Here is a 26,601-nt window from a genome sequence, read left to right as displayed (position 1 = left end):
CGTCCGAAAAAAACGACCCTTGACTTCGTTTTCTTGCCGCTGTTAGCATTACATGAGTGTCACACTCCCGGGCTCTGTTGTACTGTTTTTTAGGGTTTGTTTCGCGACAGTTTCCGCGCGGTTGCGGCAGTGTTGACACGTAGAAAGGGGGGCGTTAACCGCCAAGGTCCTTCTCCGTCATCCCTTTTCTGATTGGCTTCCAGTCCTCGTGTCCCGCCAGCTCTTGCACCGGATGGATTACACGACACGTACACTCAACGTGTTGGTCCGGTGAAGTCGGTGTTCCTGTTGTGGATGGCTGTTCGTGTAGCGGTCTAAATAGGACGACACTCAGGGAAATATGTACAAGTATAAAGTGGTTACACGAATGTGTTCGTGGCTCGGTTTCCCAGCGAGGGGGTATGTAAGACTGTGACGGGACTTTTCATATCGAAGTGGCCCGGGAGCAGAACGGTACAGTTCACACTCTGTTCATGTACCAGGGGGTTAAAAAAATAACTCTCCTCTTCCGTACACACACACACACACACACCCACAGCAATACACAACACACACACCACACAACACACACACACACACACACACACACACACACACACACACACACACACACCACACACACACCACACAACACACACACACACACACACACGTCCGCTCCTCTCTCTCTCTCCTCCCCTCACCCCTCACTCGCCTCTTCTCCCTCTCTCTCTCTCCCTCTCCTCTCTTTCTCGTCCCGCGCCCTCTCGCCTCTCTCTCTCGCTCTTCTCGTCTACGGTTCCCCCTGTTCGATCAGAACACACGGAAGTCATCATCATTCATCCGGGCAGCTGTTCCTTCTGGTTGTGTGTGTGTGCGTGTGCGTGTGTGTGTGTGGGTGGGTGTCTGTGTGCGCCGCGCGCGTGTGCCGTCCATGGTTCAGTTAAGGTCCTTGCAGGAAAGACAACGTGGGTTCTGTCAGGACCAATGAAGACAATACATCTCGGGAGTTGATATCTATCGCGCGTCTCAGCTCCTCGCTCTCGCTCTCTCTCTATCTCTCTCTACTACCTCTCTCTCTGGTCTTCAAAAAAGCTTTATTGGCATGAAAAAAATAAAGGGGTTTTATGCATTGCCAAAGCAGGTGAACAATAAAGAGGTTCAAAGGAAATAAACCTTAAATACAAAAAATAGATGAGATCATCTCTCTCTCATCATGTGTGTCTCTCTCTCTTCTGTGTGTGTGTGTGTGTGTCTCTCTCTCTCTCTTCCTTGTGTGTGTGTGTGTGTGTGTGTGTGTCTCTCTCTCTCTTCTGTGTGTGTCTCTCTCTCATCTGTGCGTGTGTGTCTCTATTCTTATATGTGTGTGTGTGTCTCTCTCTCTCTTTACCTTATCTCTGTCCACCTCTCTGTTTGTGTGTGTGTGTGTGTGTGCGCGTATGTGTGTGTGTCTCTCTCTCTCTCTTTGTGTCTCTATATGTGTGTCTCTCTCTCTCTTTATCTTATCTCTGTGTCTCTCTTCTGTGTGTGTGTGTCTCTCTCTCTTCTGTGTGTGTGTGTGTGTGTGTGTGTGTGTATGTCTCTGTCTTCTACATGTGTGTCTCTCTCTCTTTATCTTATCTCTCTCTCTCTCTCTCTCCCCCCCCCCCCCCCCCTCAGGAGACCACGGTCTGCTGGTGAACCGGCTCCATAACGTCCCCCTGGCCGTTGAGAAGGAGGCCCGTCTCCTCCTCTACACCAACATGGCCGCCTCCAGCCTGGAGAACCTCAGCTGCCCCGCCAGACTCATCAAGGCCAAAGTCATCAGTAAGAGAGAGATAGAGAGAGAGAGAGAGAGAGAGAGAGAGAGAGAGGAGAGAGAGGAGAGAGAGAGAGAGGAGAGAGAGAGAGAGAGAGAGAGAGAGAGAGAGAGAGAGAGAGAGAGAGAGAGAGAGAGAGAGAGAGACCGCGGTGGTTCAACCATAGGGGACAGCACTACACACACTACTCTAACCACAGCAGACAGACAAAAGTGGAACACCAGAGACACACACACACACACACACACACACACACACACACACACACACACACACACCACACCACACAACACAACACCAAAGCTCACTCTCACTCTCTCTCTCCTCCTCTCCTCTCCTCTCTCTCTCTCTCTCTCTCCTCTCTACCGCTCTCTCTCTCTCTCCTCTCTCTCTCTCACTCTCTCTATCTATCTCTCAAATTCAAATTCAAAGTGCTTTATTAGCATGACTGTTTGAATACAGTATTGCCAAAGCAATATTCAAGTTACACAAGAATAATTGTACAAATAGATAATAATAATAACAACAACAATAATAACAATAACAACAACAATAATAAAGTAAATAAAAAGTCAGACTGAATCTCTCAGGTTATGACATTTTAGGACATATTGTGATTTCTGTTTTGGATCAGATAGGAATTCTTTCTACTTTGGTTTGAGGTTTGATTTGTCCAATGTTCTAAATAGACTTATTTTGCTTGATTAATTATTTAGTTGAATCTAATTGGTGTCTGTGAAACAGTGCTGGGCCCCGTTTCCCGAAAGCATATTTAGCCTAAGTGGATCGCAGAGTGGGTCGTACGAGCATCGTACAGTTTTCACACCGTTTCCCGAAAGCATCTTTGGTAACGAACGTCTTGAAAACGCTCGTAGCTAACGAGTGCTCCAGGGTACTCGTAGGACGCTAATGGCGCGTTTCCACTGCAGGGTGCGGAACGGGTCGGATCGCAAAGGTGCGGGTCGGGTCGCGTTTCCACCGCCAAAAGTGGGCGTGACCCGGACTTTGCCGTACCCAGTTTCCGGCCCCGTTACATCTGGACTAACCTCCGTTGGGGTAGCCTACCGCAAACACGAGTCCCATGAAAGGGTCCCGTGAAATTCTGCATAACAACCCCCCCTCCGTTGATTTGGTCGACATAATTTTCACTGGTCCGGGTGACGCGGGGGATAAAACAAACGAACAGACCTCAGGATATTATTCTTTACAATTAACTTTGTCGCTTCAACGCTTGCTTGGGCGAAACAAGTAGTTTGGGGAGACGTTTGTCTGCATTCGTTGGTGAGGAAAAACTTTTTTTACGATTTTACGTAGCTGCCCTCGCGTCGACATCCGCCTACCACAAGGGTATATGTCGGCAAGTGGAAACGCTACCTCGTAACTGAGCTTGGCTTATCGTCCGCCCTCCTACCGCAACCATTTGCTTCCGATCCCGTTCCGCACCCGCAGTGAAACCGCGGCATCAATGCCCGTTTCCACTGCGGGTCGGAACCTCCTTGTTCGCCCAAGCAAGCTTTTTACGCGACATGGTTAATTGTAAAGATAATACATCGAGGCTACTGTTTGTTTGTTTTATCCCCGCGTCACCCGGAAGTGACGATTCTGTCGAACAATCAACGGAGGGGGGGGTGTAGCTAGAATTTCACGGGACCCTTTCAGGCGTCTGGTCTCGTTTTGGGTACCGCAACGGAGGAGTCCCGAGAATGGGGCCGGAACGGGTACGGCAAAGTCCGGGTCACGCCCACTTTTGGCGGTTGAAACGCGACCCGACCCGCACCTTTGCGATCCGATCCGTTCCGCACCCTGCAGTGGAAACGCGCCATAAGAGCCTCGTTAGCCTACTATAGCCTCAGTGGCGTAACCAGCGGACATTCCTAGTATTGGATGCGTTTTATTATAACACAATTGTTTCATGGTGTATCACGTGCGTCTGAGCCTAATGTGGGCCATTATGTTCTTAGTTTGAGAGAGACAGTCCAGGAATGTTTGAGCAAGGCAGGGCACTTAAATGTGTGAGAGAAAGTGGGGGGGATTTGTGCAGACTGACATAGGCTACTCATAAAACGTAGCCTAAAATAATGTAAAAAAAAAATAAAATAAAAAAATAATGCAATTATTAATTATAAGAAAATAAAAAAAAATGCAAAGGAGCAGGCAAAAGGCTGGGATATGGTGGGGATTGGTCACGTTGACGGGAATGTTTAGTGACATGTGGGAGGGTGGAGGGGGTTAAAAAAAAGTCTTCTACGTGCATGAAAACCAGCCGCGTAGTTATGAGGGAGGCCGTCCTCACAGCCGATCTTCCTCGTCGTCATCGTCCTCAATGTCCTCCGGTTCAACCAAAGCTACCCCAGCCTTAGCTGCAATGTTGTGCAACATAGCTGTCACACATATCGCAGCGCATGACTTGGCCGGCGAAAACTGGAGCCCTCCGCTGGACTTGTGAAGGCATCTAAAGCGCAACTTCCATCTCCCGATCGTGCGCTCAGGATTAGGACTGATATGTCGGCCTAGGCTTAATATCAATTGTGTTTTAATATCTTTAGCATTCATATTATTGCAATCTATTATTTTCGTAGGCTACCCTGCGGTTGGCCTTGATGGGGAGATATTTTAACCCTTTTTAACCCCATTTTCCTGCGACATTCCTGCGTCTCCCCCTGGGTCATAGCCCGTTTCAGCACCATGTCAGTGGACAGGTACAATCCTACGATCGTCGTGAGTGCAGCGAATGCGCGTTCACGTTAAGAGGAGGTTTCGGGAAACGCTCCAAAGAAATTATCGATGGTTTCGAAAGATCCATCGAGAGAATGATCTTACGAGCGAAGATTCCATCGATATCGCTAAGCATCGTTAGCCTAAGTGGATCGCAGAGTGGGTCGTAGATGAGCGTCGTACAGTTTTCACACCGTTTCCCGAAAGCATCGTTGGTAACGAACGTCTTGAAAACGCTCGTAGCTAACGAGTGCTCCAGGGTACTCGTAGGACGCTAAGAGCATCGTTAGCCTACTATAGAGTGAACTCATTATTGCATGCGGGTGTCTTCATTCATAAAAAAATTAAAACATTCGGGAGTATGCAATAATACAATTATTCTAAAGAGGTCAGAGACTCCGTGCACAGCCCCGTCTTCCCCAGTCAACCAAGAAACCCCGCGCCGTGACGAACGGGGGATTTGACCCCCTCGGTTTTACACAGGAAACTTGAGATAAGAACGTGAAATTGCCGGGCGTGCGACCGAACCGGCTCGGCAGTGTAGTAGAAAGACCTATAGCCAGGGTTCGAGTTAGGTGGGAGGCAGTGGGAGCTGAGCTCCCATAAAGAGAGGTAGCTGGCTCCCATGAAAGCAGTAAACTCAAATATCTTTTGGGGTCTCGGAAAATACAGCCGCATAATATTGTAATTACAAATAAAGCTATTTTCCCTTCCACATGCAGAGTAATATTGACGTTAAGACTTAGTGGGATAATAGAACGCCGTTCATTATCTGGAAAATAAGCCCAGACAGGGCGAACCGGACACCGACACGAAACGGAGGTGCTTCGACCTGAAGGGGCTTATTTTCGACTATGAGCGGCTACTTGCCAAACGAAAAAATAGCCTAACTTCACAAGGTGTCATTTTACAATTTATTTGTTACCATACGTAGTGTTGATTAGCAGAGAAATAGTTAGCCAAAGACGTTGACGTCGCTGAGCAACCGAAGAAGCTGGCGTTGTTGTGAAGGGCAAAAAGAATGCATAAGTGCAGTTACAATAGAAAATGAATTGTCTCTCTTGCGGATGTGAGGCTTTTGTTGGGGACGGTGTCTTCTTCCTGGGCTGGGGAATTGCCTTGTGATGGGGTGATGGAGGTAGATGCTTGGAGGACAAAGGCCAGCAGGAGAATGGCATATTGCTCTGCATGAAGGGTGGGGGAGGGTAGCGGTAGGTGGTATGGAGGACGGGGCTGTGAGCTGGTTGGATTCCGTCCTAGGGCCAACATCTTTTAGGGCAAATTTTCTGACTCCGTCGTACAGATCCTGTGGGCCGATGGAGGGATGATGGCTATATAGACGTTAGGCAGGGCAGTGCAGCTTCTGGTTAGCTCTACATTTATGTCATGGATAATATGCGCCTCTGTAAATGTAAGTGGGTTTGTGACTGTGTGTTTCTTCTTATGATTGTCAATTGCTGCTTTATTTATGTCACCTGCTCCTTCATCTGCATTACTTCCCGTAGGAGGGCTCTCTCCTTGTTGCTGGCGTCTTCTTTCACCTTGGTTATCTGGGCTCTGAGGGTTCAATTTTCCCTCCTTGATGGTCTGGAAGGCATATCTGAGCTCAGAGAAGGATGTCTCATTGTCAACTCTTTGTTGCTGGAGCTCCTCTTGAGTTCCCTGGAAAGAGTCATAAGGGGAGTTGTCTAACCTGGCCAGCATGAGCTCTTTGAATTCAGCCAAGTCTAGCTCAAGAAGAGCCAGTGATTCTCTGAACTGCTTGTCAGAGCTGGGGGATGTTGGTGGAGCCGATGTTAAGACTGATGTCTCCTATACCTGCTCCTCAGCAGTGGGTTTTCCACTCTCTACCTCTGCTTTCAGCGTGGAGAATGCGTGGGGAATTACCCTGGACTAGGACTGTACCCTTTTTGTAGTAGAAGATGGTCAACTCGGGGTCATCTATGTTCAGGGTCTCATCTTCACATATTGTTAGCCTGCCACCACGTCCAATTCTCCTTTTGCGTATGTTGTCGTAGTGTTTGCAGAAGGACAAATGTCCACTCAGGAACATCATTGGTGTGAAAAATGAGGTTACATTTTGCTTTTGAACGGCAAAGTCTGTATAAAGGACCTCTGTGTTTTGTTAAAGGACCTGCTCCTTTGTGTTTTTCCTAGCCTCAGCACCTGTGCACCTATAGGAAACACAACTTCCCTATATTCAGCTGGCTGCTTGGTTGCCACGGGCGATATAATGTTTAGTGTTCTGCTCCAAATGTCACTTGGTGCGTTTCCATCCCCTGATTTAAGCGAACTTTGAAGTATCGAATCGGTAAACGGTGAGTGGGTAACCTAAGAATTCGCATAAAAAAGTCCTCTAATTCGCAAGAAGTTTATCTGCTCGCTTGAAGGGTTTTTGAGAAATGCGAAGAGATTAAATTTGCAAAAATAGCAGATGGAACACTCTTTTCGAAACAGCTGTGATGTAGCGAATTTTGAACAAAACAGGACTGACAGTTTTTCCGTTTTCCCGCATAACGACCGGCCATAGCAACCCTGCCAGCATCCATGTGTAACGGCATACACCACGTACTCACGTGCTCTCCATTACGTAAGGCACTCAACGTCGTCCTCGTATTTCCCTTGCTACTGCTGTGTACATATTTAATTGCTCTATTTCTTCGTATACGGATACGGAAGTTAAAATAGCCAATGATAACTTCACTGAAAGAACATATATACCCAAGGGAAACCAATTGCTGCTGAATTCCTCTCTCCATGTTTGTTGTTACTCTTCTCTGTTGGCAGACTAACCGCTTTCTGTTACATTTGTTGCAGCTTTTCTACTTCCACCATTTATTACAGCCAAGTATCGGCATACATTTTTTGCCTACAGCGCCACCTCCAGGCAGCACTAGGGTAGTTACCGCTCTAACCACTTGATGGAACGCACACTAATTCGAATTACATTTTTTGCGAACTTTCTAAAGATTCGCATCACCTTTTAGATGGAAAACGTAGCTACAGTCCCGAGGTACAACAGTTAGTTAGACTATGCTAGCCTGCTAATCCCACTTTAATGGTTAGCAGATAAACCGAATGCATATCAAGAGTAGATAAGGCTTCTTGGGCAACTGTCCTTAGCCGGTGATCAGGCTTACCTTGGGTTAAGTCCAGGTTTCGTTTTTTGATTGAGTCCTGTTGTAGGCTAGTCACCCAGTCACTTCTCCCTTCAGTTATCTTCAGGTTCTTTAAATTGTTCTCTTTTGTTGTAATCCACTAAAAAAATCCAAGAAAGAAATCCAAGAATCCTGAAACCACATTTAGCTTTTTCTGTATTGTCCACTTTTAGGCTGATTTCATCATATTTTAACAGGAGCCTCATCATAGATCTGACTTCATGCATCTCTCATCTCTCTCATCCTCTCGATCTCTCCTCGACTCTCTCTTTCATACTCTCTCTCTCGCATCTCCCGTCTCTCCTCCATCTCGCCTCTCTCTCCTCTCTCTTCTCTTCTCTCTCTCCATCTCCCTCTCTCCTCGTCTCTTCTCTCTCTCGTCATCCTCTCTCTGCTCTCTCTCTCTCTCTCATTGTTTAGTCCCATCAGACGGAGAGGAACACAACCAGACCATCCCCTCCCAGCCGGCCCCCAGTATGTGGCAGGCGCTCTACGTCGACCGCTACACCTGCGGGGTAAGGGCCCGGGACCTTAATTTCAGGCACCTAACCCCGACTGCTCCCTGACGGAAGGTTGCTAGTTCGATTCCCGGCTCCTCCTAGCCGAGGGTCAAGGTGTCCCTGAGCAAGGCACCTCATCCTGACTGCTCACTGACGAGCTGCCATTCGTCCTGCCTGTCGACTCCGCCGTCTGTGTGTGATGAATTGTTTTAAGTCGCTTTGGATAAAAGCATCCGCAAAATCCCCTGAATGCAAACGTAGTAGAAGTCTTGAGAATAAACGTCCCAAATCACTCTGGACTTGAGCTGACCCTCCACCTACTCTCTCTTACCCTCTCCTCTCTCCCACTCATCTCTCACCCACCCTCCCCTCTCTCTCTCTCATCCTCTCCCATCCTCCTCTCCCACCCTCCTCGCTCCTTCCATCTCCTCTTTCACCCCTCCTCCCTCCCGCCCTTCTCTCTCTCCCACAACCTCCTTCTCTCTCCCCCTCCTCCCCCCAACCTCCTCTCTCTCCCAACTCTCCCACCGCCTCCCGTTCCAGGAGGGAGGGCCCATTCCCTCCCACGGGGCGTGGGCTTCACCCTGGTGCTGTTGAACCCGACTCCGCGGGGAACCCCCGCGATCACTTCAGCGTGGAGGAGGCAGGTGAGGCACCGTCTCACCCTGACACACTCACCCTTAGCTCATCACTATAGCCTCACTAACACCTAGTTCATCACTATAGCCTCACTATTACACACTCACTCTTAGCTCATCACTATAGCCTCACTATCACACACTCACTCTTAGCTCATCACTATAGCCTCACTATCACACACTAACCCTTAGATCATTACTATAGCCTCACTAACACTTAGCTCATTACTATAGCCTCACTATCACACACTCACCCTTAGATCATTACTATAGCCTCACTAACACTTACTCATCACTATCGCCTCACTATCACACACTCACCCTTAGATCATTACTATAGCCTCACTAACACTTAGCTCATCACTATAGCCTAACTAACACACCAACGCTGTGATCATCACTATAGCCCTCACTAGCAACACACTTACACTTAGTTTCAAACTATAGCCTTAAACATTTACATTAGATTAAAACTATAGCCTCACTTACAGTTAGCTCATCACTATAGCCTCCATTCACTTAGTTTAAACTAGCCTTACTATCACACACTAACACTTTCGATCATCACTAGAGCCTTACTATCACAAATGACACTTAGATTAAAACTATAGCCATACTATCATGCACTTACACTTAGATTCAAACTATAGCCATACTATCATACACTCTACCCTTAGATCATCACCATAGCCTCACAACATATACTTACACTTAGATCATCACTATACCCTTACTATCATACTCCTTAGTTTATAACTATAGCACTTTCCTCTCTCTCTCTCTCTCTCTCTCTCTCTCTCTCTCTCCTCTCTCCTCTCTCTCTCCTCTCCTCTCTCTCTCTATCATCTCTCTCTCTCTCTATCTCTCTCTACTCTCTCTCTCTCTCTCTCTCTCTCGCTCTCTCTCTCTCTCTCTCTCTCTCTCTCTCTCTCTCTACTCTCGATGTCGATCTGACCTCTGACCTTTGGACCCCAGGGCTCCACAGCTTCTACTGCCTGCTGCTGTGGCCTACTTCGTGGCGGGCTGGGGTACGTCCAGCCCCTCCTCCAGGCCCTGAGGAAGGGGGGGCCCATGCACACGGCCCTGCAGGTGCTCTCTACAGCACTGGCCCTCCAGGGAGGCTCCGCCCTCTGCAACTACCTCCACCTGGCCAGGTGAGGGGTATCTGAATCAAACGCACCCACAGGGGGGCGGGGCTAGAATCACACATCACAGATGTGTGCGTGTGAGCGTGTGAGTGTGTTTGTGTGTGTGTGAGATATACAGTGGTAAGCATAAGTTCAGGCACCCATGGTGAAATTGACTAAAAATCATCTTTTGGAAATGTATCTTAATGCCTTAATTATGCGATGTGGGTCTATTTTAGCTCCATAGGCTAAGGGAACTCAATCAGGATGCAGTAACCTGGATCCATGAAATAACTGGCTTTTAAAATAAAAATCTGCCTGCCTCTATGGGGATTTTACATAACATGGTTTCCTTAAAGGTTGGATTTTTCCTCATTTGTTTAATTAAGGCATAGAAATCATCATTTCCAAAAGAAGTTGTTTTTTTCAGGCCTACAAACCAATGTTTTTTTTTATGCCTACAAATGTATTAGTGTGAATGCATGAAATATATGTGTGTGTGTGTGTGTGTGTGTGTGTGTGTGTGTGTGTGTGTGTGTGTGTGTGTGTGTGTGCATGGGTATGAGATATATACGTGTGTGTGTGTGAGATATGTGTGTGACACACACACATATATATATATATATATAGAGATATCTCACAAACATGTATATATCTCACATACTCACGCACACATTGTGTGTGTGTGTGTGTGTGTGTGTGTGTGTGTGTGTGTGTGTGAGTATGAGATTTGTGTGTGTGTGTGTGAGTATGGTGTGTGTGTGTGTGAGATATATACGTGTGTGTGTGTGTGTGTGAGATATGTGTGTGACACACGCATATATATATATATATATCTCACAAACACGTATATATCTCACATACTCACGCACACACTGTGTGTGTGTGTGTGTGTGTGTGTGTGTGTGTGTGTGTGTGAGTGTATGAGATTTGTGTGTGTGTGTGTGTGTGATATATACGTGTGTGTGTGTGTGTGTTTGTTTGTTTGACATACTGTATATGGTATATGAGATATACGTGTGTGTGTGTGAGTGATGTTAAAGGCTGTTTCTCTCCTCTCTGTCCCAGGTACTCTAGAGACGGACTCGGTATTCCTCTCATGGGCAGCCTGGCCGAATGTGAGTACACACACACACACACACACACACACACACACACACACAGTGGATATACGATTAATAAGATGAAGCCAGGAAGGTATGACCCCCCCCCCCCCGTCTGTCCATCCCCCTCAGGGCTGGACATGGTGTCCCAGGTGTCCATGCTCTACATGCTGCTCAGCCTCTGTATGGGCTGGACGCTGAGCCGCGGCAGGAAGCCCCAGTCCAGACCCCTGCAGTGGGACTCCTCCCCCACCTCCACCAGCCTGGCCCTGGGCGGGGTCCTCGTACTGGTGAGTACTGGTCTAGTGATCAGCTCCATACTGGTGAGGGGGTGAGTCGAGAATCAAGTGTACCTCATGGTTGTGGCGAGTCTAGAATCAAGCGCACCTCATGGTGTGGTGAGTCTAGAATCAAGCGCATCTCAGAGTGGTGAGCCTAGAAACAAACGCACCCCAGTGGTATGGTGAGTCTAGAAACAAACGCACCTTATGGTGGGGTGAGTCTTGAATCAAGCACACCTCATGGTGTGCCGGGTCTAGAATCAAGCGCACCTCAGAGTGGTGAGTCTAGAAACAAACGCAACCTTGAGGTGATTCTAGATACAAGCGCACCCAGTGGGATGGTGAGTCTAGAAACAATCGCACCTTCTAGAATCAAGCGCACCTCATGGTGTGGTGGGTCTAGAATCAACCGCAACCTTGAGGTGATTCTAGATACAAGCGCACCCCAGTAGGATGGTGAGTCTAGAAACAATCGCACCTTATGGTGGGGTGAGTCTAGAATCAAGCGCACCTCATGGTGTGGTGGGTCTAGAATCAACCGCACAATAAAAAACACAAGTATCTACATTAAGTGACACACACGCACACACACACACATAGAGACACACACACACACACACATAGACACACACACATACATAGAGCCACACACACATACACAGACAGACACACAATAAGCGTGACGTATCCAGGGGTGACGGTTTGATGCCTTCCCCAGGGGGGGCTGTTGCTATGGGAGCAGTACACGGAAACGGAGCACCACAGCTTCCACGCCCAGAGCAGCGTTGCCGGGGGGCTGCTGATGGTGCTCCGGGTCGCCATGGCGATCATCCTGGCCTCGGTCCTCTACCAGATCATCTCCTCGGAGCGGAGCGCGCTGAAGAGGGACTTCTACCTCGGCTTCTCCAAGGTGAGCACACACGCACTCACGCTCAAAGACACACACACACACACACACACGCACAGTTGTGTGGTCCTTATAACTCATTCATTGGGCTTTGGTGTGCTTTTACTTTGAAGGGCTGTTTCCTGTGGTTCCTCTGCCACCCGGTGCTGGTCGTGACCTCGGTGGTCTTTAACCACCACCAGAGGGAGAAGGTGAGCCCACCGGTCCATGTTCACACCTCAGAGACCCCGCTTCTACACATCTGCAATACGCAAAAGGCCATGCATAGATTAGGGCACCTTGATTATGGAAAAAAAATATATAATTCACGATTATTTTTGGTCAATATTGAAATCAGGATTATTCAAACGATAATATTTGACTTTCCACTTAAGAAAATACACAAAAAAATCGAAAAATCGAAAATAAATGTACTTAGCTTAAACTTGATTATATTCGTTTTTTATACTCAACTCTGCGGAGATAAAGATCATTTTGTAGACCTTTATCGATTTCATTTTACCATTATTTTATCTCCGGTTTTGTCATCTTCTAAAAGGAAAGCGACACTTTCTTTTATTTCACGTCATTTACTGACAAATGAATTATAATTATTATTGATTGTTATTATTATTCGGTAATAACCTCTCTCTCTCTCTCTCTCTCTCTCTCTCTCTCTCTCTCTCTCCTCCTCCTCTCTCTCTCTCTCTCTCTTATCTCTCCTCTCTCTCTCTCTCTACTCTCTCTCTATCTCTCTCTCTCTCTCTCTCTCCTCTCTCTCTATCTCTTCTCTCTCTCTCAGGTGGTGACCATAGGGGTGGTCTTTGTGCCAGGACCATCGCCGTGGTGATCCCTCTACAAGCTCTTCCTGTCCCGCTCACTCTACTGGGAGGTGTCCTCGCTCTCCTCCGTCTCTCTCCCGCTAACCATGTCCCGGGGGGGGCGGGGCTTCGAGGGGCCGCCACTGAGCGGGCCACGCCTCCCTCAACATGTCCTGGGGGGCAGGGCCTCAAGGGGCCGCCACTGAGTGGGCCACGCCTCCCTCAACATGTCCTGGGGGGCGGGTCCTCAGGGACCGCCATTGAGCAGGCCACGCCCCCCACCCTGCCCGGGGGGGAGGATGTGGGGGGGCCCTGACCCTCGCCTGCAGAGGTTGTTCAGAAGGGGTTAAAGTCCTGCAGGTGAGGAGAGGGAGGACCGTCTGTTATCTCCCTCTCTCTCTCTCCCCCGTGAAACAGTCCCCCCCCCCATTCATACTGATGAGAGTACAGCGGCAAACTCGATCAGGAAGGATGGATTATAATATTTAAGGATTGGCTTTTAGCTGCAGCTAGTGTGTTCACCAAGACTGAATATTCTGTGAGGTGGAGAAAATCAGCCAATCAGGAGGACCTGCAACCACTGTCTACTCTGTTCTCATGATAAAAGTCTTGTCAAAGTTTTATGCTTTCACTTTAAAAGTCCTGTCAAAGCTTCAAGTTATCACAACGAAGGTTCTCTATGAACTCATTTCTTTCACTATAAAAGTACTGTCAACTCTTGTTTTCACTATAAAAGTCCTGTCAAAGCTTCATGTTTTCTCTATAGAAGTCCTCTGTCATCTTTGTTTTCACTATAAACGACCTCTGTCAACTCCTCAGGTTTTCACTATAAAAGTCCTCTGTCAACTTTCTTTTCACTATAAAAGTCCTCGTTCAACTCATGTTTTCACTATGAAAGTTCTGTCAACTCATTTTTTCACGATAAAAGTCCTCTGTCAACTCTTTTTCCACTATAGAAGTCCTGTCAACTATGTTTTCACAATAAAAGTCCTTTCACCTTCATGTTTTCACTACAAAAGTCCTCTTTCAACTGATGTTTTCACAATGAAAGTTTTCTGTCAACAAATTTTTTCGCTGTAAAAGTCCTCTGCCAGCTCTCTTCACTATAAAAGTCCTGTCAACTTAATGTTTCACTCTAAAAGTTATGAATATGTTCAGGGATACCATGTAAATACGCGTTTAAACTACAAATAAAAAACATAAAAATAACCTATGTTTCATCGATTCAGAATTGAGAACAGCAACCAACGGGATCTAAGGTCAGAGGTTCTGACGGCAGCGTGTCACGTCAAGTAGGGGCATATTTAGACCCGCGCGCTGCGTCAATTCCGCACGGGAGGCAGGGGGACCCGCGTCGTTATATTTATTCCGTCGCTCTCCCCGGATCGCGACAGGTGTCCTCCTATCCCGCCCCCCACCTGTTCTCCCTCCCGAAACCCCGCGTCCTGGCGACCAAGAAAGGACCCGTCACTCTAGACATGGCACTGATCTGCCAACGCGACGCGCAGCGCGAGCCCCCCACGGTCACCGGATCGCGCGGCAGCTGCTGCCCGCAGGTGCTATTTTCACTCCAGCTCGCGGTCATGGGCCGTTGCCTGTCAGGCGCCTTTCCGCGCGCTCCCACCCGGGCACAGTCGACTCGAAGCCAACCATGAAAGCCACGGGTAGAGACGCAGGCGCGCAACCGGACGGCTTCCCGTCCGACTCGGATGACTCAGACAGCGGCGACGGCTCCGACGAGTCCACGGGCGTTGGCGGCGGAGGCACAGACGCCAGAGACCCCTCCCGGAGGAGGGCGGCGGTGGGCGGGGGGATCGACGGCAGCAGTCACCTGCCGGGCGTCACCAAGCAACGGCAGGCGGCGAACGCCCGGGAGCGGGAGCGGACCCACAGCGTGAACACGGCGTTCACCGCGCTGCGCGAGCTCATCCCCACGGAGCCCGCGGACCGGAAGCTGTCCAAGATCGAGACGCTGCGGCTGGCGTCCGGCTACATCGCGCACCTGGCCAACGTGCTGTTCCTCGGGGCGGGGGAGGAGGAGCGCGAGGAGCGGCGGCCCTGTCTACGGTACCAGGGCTCCGTCGGCGCGTGCGGCTCCTCGCTGAGACCCATCTGCACGTTCTGCCTCAGCGACCAGAGGAAAGCGGTGAGTGAGACAGCCGCACGAGCACGAGCGAGGGCAGGAAGACCATGGTTTGAATTCGGCGCGAGCCCCGGTGTGTTGATTGTTTGATGTTGTCTCCCCGCAGCTCAGAGACGGCGGGAAACAGTCGGCCCTTTGAAGCGACGAGGAGCCACGAGACGTCAATGTTTACATGGAGGCGCGGGATCGCGCCTTCACCTGTATGCGTGTGTGTGTGATCGCAAGTCACGCGCCAAACCTGAATATGACGATGTAAATATGAATATAGAATCACTGAAATGCACTTTCTGTCCCAAGCGCGAGGGGTCCCGGTCCCGCCTTTGTTACGGTAGTTACCGTCACCTGAGCCCACGAGGTTAAGTCCCCCCCCCCCCCCCCCTTTTTGAAGGACGTCTATTTCGGGAAACGAGTCTCAGGCTCCATTTTACAATGGAATAATATAAAGTAAATATTAACTCAACTGAGATTCACACACAAAAGTAGTTTTTTCTTTTTCTGGAAATATTTCAAAGTCCGGTTCTAGCTGTTCCACTGACCGGATTGGGAATTGCTGTGTTAGACAACAAAGACTACCGCATAAAATACGATAAAATGTAATTCCGGAGAAAATTGAACCCAGGGTCTTTTTCGGCATGAAGACCCACAAAATAAGTCCTCCAGACACCTTTTTCGTTGATTATCGAGTATATAGCTTGCCCGCGAATGCAACGGCCCAAATGGCTTCCATGTTACTGGCTAGGGGCAGTGTGAAGGTTTCCAAATTCACTTGCCCTTTACCCATAAAACAAAGCATCAACAACTTAGTTAGCGTATTTAGTTTAGGCGAGTTTATTAAATAAGACTGTTTTCCAAGTCTGTGCCTTACCGTGAAGCCTTACCTTTCCAGGAAATCCACACAAGACAATTAGCCTACTTAAGATACTAAATATTTTATTTAGTATAATAGTGTAATAGTGTACTAAAGTGTCAAATAATGACGTACATGCATTTCGACGTATTCCCTGCTGACAGTCTGAGGTGGCTGTGCAGAGCGCTAAACACTCGGGACAACATTTGCGATTCACTTGTTCACATTTCCAGGAAATCATCTACGTAGAGGCACTCCTGCCGCGCCCCCATATGCCTGGTCAAATCTGCCTGCGCGCGCTTCAATTAAGGTAACCAATCACAACGGAGTTGGGTTGGCAGGAGGGGGGCGAGGGGGCGGAAAAGGACGAAACCGAAAGTTGACAGAGAATGCTGAAATCGCCCAGATGAGAGGAAGAATTTCCCGAAAATCTACATAGTTTTTTGTGTATGGTTAAACATGACTATCAATCATTATAACAACGTTTATAGGTCATAAAAGTCGAAAATAAATAAAAGGTCCCCTTTGAGATGAATTAGTTGGCGCCTCTATTAAATTATTAACGGTAGCCGGTAATCGACTTGTGTGGACTTCCTGGAAACATGGACCTATCGGCAGTGTCGGGAACATTACTTCAAAAAAGTAATTAGTTATAGTTACTCACTACTTGTTCCAAAAAGTAACTGAGTTAGTGACTGAATTACTCTATATAAAATAACTAGTTACCAGGGAAAGTAACTATTTGCGTTACTGTAAAAAAGAAAGTTGCTATATCAAAGAATTTGGATTTTTCTGAGCAGTTTTCACTTGGCCTTAATGTGTTAAATGGTTGAACTGCCCATTCAAGGCCCTGATATACTTCCAACTGAATTTTAATTTGCTTGGTTGCGAAGGCTGTGGAACATCTGCCGAATACTACCAAAAATGCCAACTTTTCATCAGATTGCTACGGACTCGCCATTTCTGCTGCTTCATCGAATCTGTTTGGTGCGTGCGTGCGCGTGTGTGTGTGTGTGTGTGTGTGTGTGTGTGTGTGTGTGTGTGTGTGTGTGTGTGTGTGTGTGTGTGTGTGTGTGTGTGTGTGTGTGTGTGTGTGTGTGTGTGTGTGTGTGTGTGTGTGTGTGTGTGTGTGTGTGTGTGTGTGTGTGTGTGTGTGTGTGTGTGTGTGTGTGTGTGTGTCCTGGCTTGTGTGTAAAAACACTGGCTCTGATTGACTACCATGAAAAATGACTCTGCCTTAGCCAATCATAATCGCTTATCTCGTTGTTAACCCACCCGGTCTCCTCACTAGCAGTTTGTGATTGGAGCCAGCGGTGCCTTCGGAATACGCAGTTCAATCAATCAATTCCTTAGTAACCTACCGCATTTAACGTACAGTAACGGTAACGGCGTTCTAACGACGGAAACAGTAATTAGTTAGATTACTGAAAAATAACGCTGTTCTTTTAAACTGCGCCGTTATTACAAACACTGCCGGTAGGGCACAGACTTGGAAAACAGTTTATTTGAATAAACTCCTGGTATATTAACTAAGTTGTTGGTGCCTCATTTTATGTGTAGGGCCCCTAGTCTGCTGCACCAAACCTACTGCATAGGTTTGGTGGTAATTTGAGCAGTATTAGTGGTTAAAAAAATATCGATTTGTAAATGTTCACACTGCCCCTGGCCAGTAACATGGAAGCCATTTGTGTTGTTACATTGCTCTGGGCATTCGCAGGCAAGCACTATACTCGATTTTCAACGAAAAAAGGTGTCTGGAGGGCTTATTTTATGGGTCTTCATGCCGAAAAAGACCCTGTGTTCAATTTTTGCAGGAATTACACTTTAGCTTTGTTCCGTAAGGCTAGTTTGTAGACCACCTGAACCCCCCCCCGCAGACGGGGGTCAGTCTGTCTGCAGCATCTATACACACTATGATCTGTGACACAGAGAGAGAACTCATGTAATGGTTCATCCATTGGAAACAATTAGTTGTATGTCAACTAATTGGATTTTCTTTTAAAAAACTGCTATTTTCTGCATTTTATTCAATTACACCCACAGAATTATCAGACATTATTGTAAGGGACAGATTCAGAACTATGTTTTCAGATGATGGTATGATAAATGAAAAAAAAGCTCACTTTTTTGAGTTTTTCCATCAGAGGCAGGAAGTGGGTCTTGAGAAGCTGAGCATTGGCCTTACTGATGATTGGCTGAGAAAATACTTCTGAGTAAAGAGAGATAAAAAGATAGAGAGACAGGAAAATTGTTAATGAATAAACATCTGGGTTTGGATTGTTGCAACTATGACCATGATTCCCCCCCCCAGAGTCACATGGCCTGCAGATTATGTGCATTGCATTCTGCATGGAAATAAAGGTGCGTTCATCATCCTGGGGATAACGAGATGTCTTGGTAGTGATGACGCTTGTGTGTTCCCGACAGCGACCGTTCACTGCGTTGGGAATCTAAAAGTTCTTCACAGCAGGGTTTTTCTATGCGATAAAAACCAGTCAGAACTAAACAGAACTTGGTAGGATCAGTTTCAAGTTTGCATGCCTTTATTTCCTTGATGCATATCACCTACTATCCTTTTGCTTTTATTTATGAGATGCACATACAGTATTGGCACTGTATGGTATGGAAGGCAACCCTTGCCCTTATCTAGAGCTGGTTTACAAGTGAGCAAAGTTGATGCCAACAGGCGGTTACGTCAATCAATGGTAAAGTATGTGATATGATGGTTTTCTTTTACGAGTAAAACTTTCATGTTCCGCCATGTTCATGCACGTCACTAGTAAACCATACGTCACCAACTGGACAACTCTGTTATCAAAATCTGGCCCCAGTTGCCGAACGGAAGTAGAATCATAACAGCGTCATGTGGTGTCGTTCAGGAGAACTTTCCGACGTTGTGTTTTCCCCATCATTTCGCGCGATGTGAACGCACCATAAACTCTGAGCATTACTTAATAACTAATATTATTCATACATCATATTTTTAAAGAGTGGTTGTTAGGTTAACTGGAAGAAATGAATAGGGAGTTGGTGTCAATCCGTCAATGAAATCCAGGAGGAAACATTAAAGACAAATATTTTAGGACATTGTTGCCCACTACCTCAGGAATGCAGTCAGAACCCTGAAATCTTTCACTGTGTAAAGATTATTTGCTTACATACATTACGTTTGAATCGTTTGCACATCGCCCAATGTTGAGAAGCTGCTAAAAATTGTATTTTTATACAAATAAAAAATGTACATTAAAAAAAGTTGCGTTTCACCTTATTGTGTAGCCTACATAAAGCAGGCGTTTATATATAAAAGCTAAGCTTATTGTGAACGTTTACATTTACATTTTTTTACATTTAGGGCATTTAGCAGACGCTTTTATCCAAAGCGACTTACAATAAGTACATTTGTCGTAAGAAGTGCATCAATATATTGCTGTCGGTACAGAAAGGATGTTCATAGAACCAAGTGCAAGTACAACAATCGCTATGCTAACCAATTCCCCGTGTTACAGCCATGATAGCAGCTACTGCAGTTTCTACAGTTAAGTACTATAGTACAATACAATGGTGGCCAGAAGGGGGAGGGTGGCTATGCAGTGTCGAGGGTGGCTACGTAATGAAGGCGTTACAAAAAATATAGATATTAAAATAAGCAAAGTTGCACCTTATCGTTTACATAATGCTTAAGCAAGATTTTAAAATGTATATCAAAATCAGTCAAGCGTAACCCTATTGTGTACACAGGGGTCAAGCAGGATTTTTAATTGGACATTAAAATAAGTTAAGAGTCACCTTGTTGTGTGCTGAAGGGAGCAAGGTATTACCATGACTAAGCACCAAGACGTTTATCGCGTTAGGCACCAGAACTGCACCTACCTACTCAGTCATAAGCTGTGTTCGAAATCGTTCCCTATTCTCACTCACTATTCCCTATATCGTGTTATATATATATATGATATAGTGCACGGAAGAGGGAACGAACACACAAGAATTCGGACACTACGCTGAACATTTCTAAACATCATTTACGTCAGTAAATGCCCCGGGTATTTGTGTGACGCAGACAGATGCGCCCACATCATGTTAATGGTCCCATGACATGAAAATCTCACTTTATGAGGTTTTCTAACATAAATATGAGTTCCCCTAGCCTGCCTATGGTCCCCCAATGGCTAAAACTTGCGTTTGGTGTAAAACGAGCACTAGCTGTTCTGCTCGCCTTTGAAAAAACGGAAGCTCAAGTGCGCTGATTTGGAATGTCTGTATTCTTGACGTCATCAGGAATCTCAGCTAATCCCCTTACTCTGCCTGGCCGGCCCAGAGACGTTGAACCGCCAATGAGACTCGATCGTGCGAGCGCCACATGTGTGTGTGCGTGTGTTTGTGTGTGTGAATACACACACTGTAACGCAAGTGTTTCTTGTCGGTTCTTTGACGTGTCTTGTATTTCCACAACGAGACTGTTGTGGGGGTTATCTGAGCCATGGTTGAGAAGGAATTGGGGGAAAGGAACTTTGGCTTTGACTCGCTGAAGTACATGAACGATAGTTATGTTATTATAACTCTAGTTCTATGATTGTAGGCGTAGCCGTCTAGGCTTCGCCTTATGGGCTTGTCCCGTGCGCGCGCCTGCGCGCGCTGAAAATTCAAACTATGCACCTATCAGCGTGGGCACCGCCCACATTTCCCACGGTATCGTGTCTATATAAGGCGGTGTATACCGTCGCTCATCCTCCACGCTTTTCTTTCAGCATTTGGAGGGTACAGCAGGTGGGAAACTAGACGGCTACGCCTACAATCATAGAACTAGAGTTATAATAACATAACTATCGTTCTATTTCATGTAGGCTACGCCGTCTAGGCTTCGCCTTATGGGCTAAGGTGAAGCTGCGAGCGGAGCCCGATCAATGTACTCCTGCTGGACCCCAGTCAAAACGACCTAAGTCACCAGAACACATTAAGACTCAAAAAGCCAAGGAAGTGTAAAACACAACAGCTTTATAAAAACTAATTCCTCCTAGATCAAGCAACGCAATGATCAAGGGAGAAAAAAGTGAGTCTGTAAAGACTCCGGCTCTATTCCGTGCTTCATGGAACCCATGAAAAGGAAAAGAAAACCAGAGCAACACGGTTTCCATTAGGTCCGCTACCACCGGGGGCGGAGCTACGGAATTCGGCTCTCCAATAATGGGACTCTCTCGGCCGTTTCTTATTTGAAGAAAACGGCGGGAGTGCCTCACTGGTAAACAAAACCACCAGACAATTGGCGAGCCAATAGAAAACCCCCTAGCCTGTTTTTCATTTGAAAAAAGGTGGGAGAGTAAGAGACTGGTAATCAAGACCAACTCGCCAGCCGGCGAGAGGAAATCCAACCACGCCGCTTTAAAGAACATGTCTATATTCTTAAGCCGTAAAAAGGGGTCCCGGACTCTAGCACAGAGTTGCCGAGTGAGCCCCTGGACATGTCTAACATGTAAAAACGGACAAAGAGGCCGAGGGAAGACCAAGACGCAGCCGCGCAGATGTCTTCCACCGAAACGCCCTTGAGTAGAGCCGTTGAAGCGGCCACGCTCCGTGTGGAGTGAGCTTTAACGCCCAACGGTGGCGCCAAGCCCTGCCGAGAGTAGGCTAGGCAAACACCCTCACATACCCAGCGAGAAAACCGCTGCTTAGAGAGAGCGCGGCCCCTGCTAGCGTCGCTATAACACACAAACAACTGTTGTGTGGAGCGGAACGCTGCCGAGCGATTCACGTACATAGCCAACGCCCGAACCGGGCACAGGAGATGCAACTCAGCCTCCGCCTCACTAGAATGAGGCGGGGGGTGAAAAGCCTTAAGCACAATATCCCTCGACCGAAAAGAACTATTAATGTTCTTCGGGAGGAACGCAGGATTAGGTCTGAGCAACGCGAAGGAGCTGTCCTCGTTTAGCAACAAGCAACTCGGGCTGACAGACAGAGCGGTTAGCTCACCGGCCCGCTTGGCAGAAACCAAGGCCAACAAGAGCGCCGTCTTAAATGACAGGGCATCCAAAGGGGCCTGGGAGAGAGGCTCGAAAGGATCCCTGGACAATCCGCGCAACACGGTGGGGAGATCCCAGCGTGGTGTAAGCACGCGTGAAACAGGCCTAACCCGTCTAGCCCCACGCAAGAATCTCTTGACCAGTGGATGGCTGAAGATCGGTCCACCATCACAGCCTGCATGGCCAGCCGAAACGGCTGCCGCATAGACCTTGATAGTGGAGAAAGCCAAACCTTTTTCCAATAAGTTTTGCAGAAACGAAAGCACGCTTCCCACCTCGCATTGAGATGGGACAGCGTGGTTCGTCTCACACCAATTAGAGAAGGCGCACCACTTCGCCGCATAGAGGGAAGAAGTAGAAGGCGCACGAGCACTCTGAATAGTGTTGATAACCGTCTCAGGCAAACCTTTGCCCTGCAGGATCAACCTCTCAGGAGCCAAACCAACAGCCGTCCCGAGACATCGGGCTGGTGGTGCACCGTCCCGTGGGCCTGTGAAAGCGCATCCGGCCTGAATGGTACTGGCCAAGGCGCCGACCGCGAGAGCGCGGCCAGCTCTGGAAACCACAGAGCTGAACGGTTCTCCGGGGCCACTAATATCAGGGACAGTCTCTCCTGTCTGACCCGTTCCAGAAGAGGAAGGATCAGCTGGAGCGGGGGAAACGCATACAAGAGAGCCCGCGGCCAAGGTGTGTGTGCCAACGCATCTACCCCCAACGGGGGAAGATCCCGAGGGCTGAGGGAGAACCACCACCTGCAGTGCGTGTTCTCCCGGGACGCGAAGAGGTCCACCTGCGCTGTCCCGAACCTCTGCCAGATCAATCTGACAATGTCGGGATGTAACCGCCACTCGTCTCGGCGGGGACCGCCTCGAGACATGAGGTCCGCCCCAAAGTTCTGGGCGCCCGCGATATGCAGGGCTCTCAGACTGCGGAGATACTGATGAGCCCAAAGCCAGAGCTCGACCGCCTTTCGGTGGAGAGCAGGGGAGCGGACTCCCCCCTGTCTGTTGATGTACGCCGCCGCCGACACGCTGTCTGTCCTGATCAGAACGTGGCGGCCGCGCACCAGGTGAAAGAAATGCAACAGCACTTTCCTCACTGCGTCGAGTTCCAACACATTTATGTGTGCTGTAGGGGGCGTGCGCCACTCGTCTCCGACCGAGTGAGAGAGGCACGTTCCTCCCCAACCCGTCAACGAGGCGTCCGTGAAGACCACTACGTAGGACGCCACCCTGCCCAGGGGAACACCCTTGAGAAGGGCGGAGGGTCCTTTCCAATATTCCAGGTCTGGCGACACCGAACGGGGGACGAGGAGCACCCTGAGTTTGTGTCGCCTGGGGTCCAACCGTTGGCGAGCAAACCACCGCTGGAGTCTGCGCATAAAAAGCAGACCCAGGGGGACCACGGGGTGGGCAGCTGCCATCAGCCCCAACAGGCGCATGGTGGACAGTGCGTTCACGTTTCTGCGAACGTGAAAACGGGAGAGCGCCGACAGGATGGCGTCTCGCCGAGGAGGCGAAAGCATCGCAGTCATGGTGGCTGAGTCTAGGCAAAGCCCCAAGTAGACTGTCTGCCGGCTGGGGAGCGGGGAGCTTTTCTCCCAGTTGATGGCAAAACCCAGGAAGGAGAGATGGTTTATCACCAGCATGGTGTCCCTTCTCGCGGTCTCTTCTGAGTTGCTCAGAATAAGCAGATCGTCTAGGTAGAAGAGAATCCTCTTTCCCTGACGCCTGAGTGGTTCCAACGCCGTCTCCACACACTTCGAGAAGGTGCGCGGAGCCAGGGAATAGCCGAACGGCAGACACTGGTACTCGTACGCCATCCCCATAAAGGCAAAGCGGAGAAACTTCCTGTGCGCCTGCCGAACAGGGACGTGGAAGTAAGCATCCTTGAGATCCAGGGATGTGAACCAATCGCCCTCTCTCACACACCGGAACAATGCTCCGACCGTGAGCATTCTGAACTTCCTCGTGGCAACGAATCTGTTGAACACGCGAAGATCCAGAATAGGTCTCATTTCCCCTGACTTCTTGGAAACCAGGAAGTAGCGGGAATAAAAACCTAGGTGAGACTCGTGGGGGGGAACGACAGTGATGGCTCCCTTTACCAAGAGACGTGCCACCTCTGCTGCCAGAGCCGTGCTCGCAGCCGGGTCCCGTAGCGTGGTCTCCACCAACCCCATAAAGGGTGGGGGACGACGCTTGAACTGTATGGGATGGCCCCATCTCAACGTGGTGTCCAACCACGATGGCAGAACGCACCGCTCTTGCCAACACGCATAGCGGTTGGAGAGAGGGCGAGCCGACAGCTGAGGAAGACCGTCCAGGTATAACCCGTATTCCTCTGCCCCTACCGCCTCCACACTGCGTGTGAACCAAGGGGGGCTTCCCACGAAAGGGAGGAGGCTCAGCGAGCGTAGGAGACGTACCAGAACCAGCCGCTGTAAAAACAACGAGCTGTCTAGATGTTGCACTCGTGACCGCTGAACAGGGAGCGAGCCGTCCGGCCGCCGCACCTATGCGCATGCGCTGTCCGCAGGCTGTAGTCACAGCGCGCGGACCTGTCTCCTCACCTTTAATGTGGGGAACCAGGGGATCGGTACAAGCGGCCGCATCCACGGGCTCGTGCAACGAGTCTCTGATCCGTCCACGAGGCTCCAAGGATCGCCGCTTCTTAGAAGCAGGTGAACCAGAGGCCATGTGAACACGCCGTCCGACCGCCACCCTACAGCCACCGGGCTGAGGGGGGGAAAGAGGCAACATGGAGGGACGCGCCACAAGCGTAGGACGCAGGTGGCCTAAGGAATATCGCTCTTTGGGTACCATGTACTGCCGTTCAGTCGAACGGTCTTTATTTTTTTCTTTATTGGGGAAGGAAAAAGTCGGAGCCAGCTTCCGGAACTTCCCGGTCCGTGGCGCTGCTCCACCCGTCCGCGGTGGCGGCGGCCGCGGCTGCTGCTGCTGCTGCGGCACCGGGGCTGGAGTCAGAGGCGGTCCCCTGGAACGCTGGGCCCGGCCTGGACCCCGCTTCCTCCCGGAGGAAGAGCCCGTGAGAATCGCCCCGAACCGGGAACGATTCTCACGGACAGACTGCTGGTGCGCCAGAACCTCTGAAAACCGGGGACCAAATAGGCCATCCGGCGCTAGTGGACCCTGGACCAGGCTGGTCCGCTCCCGTTCCGGCACCGCGGTGTGGGAGAGCCATATGATTCGCTGAATCATAGTTGCCCATGCCATATGCCGGCCGGCCGAAACGGCTATCGGCTGGCATAGCTGGAGGATGGCGCTGGAGAAGCGGGAAACCGCCAGCCATCTTGCGGCTTCCTCCGGGCCGTAGGCCTCCCGGTCAGCCGACAAGGAGACCATGGCGGAGGAGAGCATGGCGATGTTATTGACCGCCGCCGCAGATTGAGAGGCACAAACGAACACCCTGTCCGTTAGGCCGACAATCTGCTTTTGGAGGCGGTCGGGGGGCAGCGGCTTTTCGTTAGGGCGCCATCCGGCGCCCGGACAGAGAAGCGCTGCCAGGGGAGGCTCCAGGCGAGGGATCCCCCTCGCCTGAGTGTCGGCCCACCCTTCCACGTTGGTGAAGTCCGTGTAGGACTTCACCGGGGCCTTCAGTGTAGAAGGGTCCCCACCGGCAGCACTAAAAAAGTGCTGCACAGGCGGGAACAAAGGGCACTGGGTAACCCTTCGGGAAGACGATGGGGTGCGAAAGCACTCGCCCTGCATATCATCCGATATGGGGGCGAGAGGCGGGGCCGGCATAGGAATCCCTTTGATGGCCGCCGCCTCAGCCATGATCTCCCCAAAGAGATCGGCCATCCGGTGCGGTCTCTCTTGTTCCACGGCGGTGACGGTTGAAACCCGGGAGTGGGAAACTCCGGACGCCGAGTCGTCGAAGACGTCGTCCATCGAGACAGCGTCGTCGCCGGCGTTGGTGACGCCATCGTGGTAGTCCGGGCTGGCCCTGAACAGGTCAATGGCGTCAGCCAGGTCCACCGCCGGGGAGAAGTAGAGGTGCCTGGAGAGGATACCTTCTTCAGGCAGCTCCCGGCATGAGACACATGTGACGGAGGGCGCCATAGCAGCCGCGGCGTGGTCGGCGCCGAGGCACCGAAAACACGCCACGTGCCCGTCACCCGGTGCCAGGGAGGCGGGACAGGAGGCGCAAAGGAGTCCTGTGAAGGACTTAGCCCCAGGAGCGCTCTTGGGTGGCCCTGAAAAGGGCCGTTTGTCCGGGGCCTCTCCCGGGCCGCTGCCACCGGCTTGGGAGATCCGTTGTTCCGTTGAAGACATCTTAGGTTGTTCTCTAATCCGCTGACAAGCACAAGTGCTGAAAGAAAAGGGAGGATGAGCGACGGTATGCACCGTGCTATATACACGATACCGTGGGAAATGTGGGCGGTGCCCACGCTGATAGGTGCATAGTTTGAATTTTCAGCCTTATGGGGACAAGCCCATAAGGCGAAGCCTAGACGGCGTAGCCTACATGAAATAGAACTGCGACATGCCGCCGGTTTCCGCGAGGCACCATCGCCCGGCAGCGGGCAGCCGGCAGCAGGCAGCGCGCGGTTCAGTCGACTTC

At 49.6% G+C, this 26,601-nt stretch overlaps 1 protein-coding gene and 1 pseudogene across 1 annotated transcript; both read left to right on the top strand.

Annotated features, from left to right (window-relative positions):
- The first annotated feature begins 232 nt into the window (after positions 1–232).
- On the top strand, positions 233–13,229 carry LOC130385955 (integral membrane protein GPR180-like; annotated as a pseudogene).
- Positions 13,230–14,553: 1,324 nt separating this feature from the next.
- Positions 14,554–19,235, top strand: LOC130385557 (transcription factor 15-like). Its single transcript, XM_056594090.1, has 2 exons — positions 14,554–15,153; positions 15,257–19,235. The coding sequence occupies exons 1-2, from the start codon at positions 14,659–14,661 to the stop codon at positions 15,287–15,289; spliced, it is 528 nt and encodes a 175-aa protein (XP_056450065.1). The 5' UTR covers positions 14,554–14,658; the 3' UTR covers positions 15,290–19,235.
- Positions 19,236–26,601: the final 7,366 nt, after the last annotated feature.

The sequence above is a fragment of the Gadus chalcogrammus genome, chromosome 7, assembly GCF_026213295.1.
Source record: "Gadus chalcogrammus isolate NIFS_2021 chromosome 7, NIFS_Gcha_1.0, whole genome shotgun sequence".
NCBI classification, from domain to species: Eukaryota; Metazoa; Chordata; class Actinopteri; order Gadiformes; family Gadidae; genus Gadus; species Gadus chalcogrammus.
This window is presented reverse-complemented; position numbering and strand designations above follow the sequence as displayed.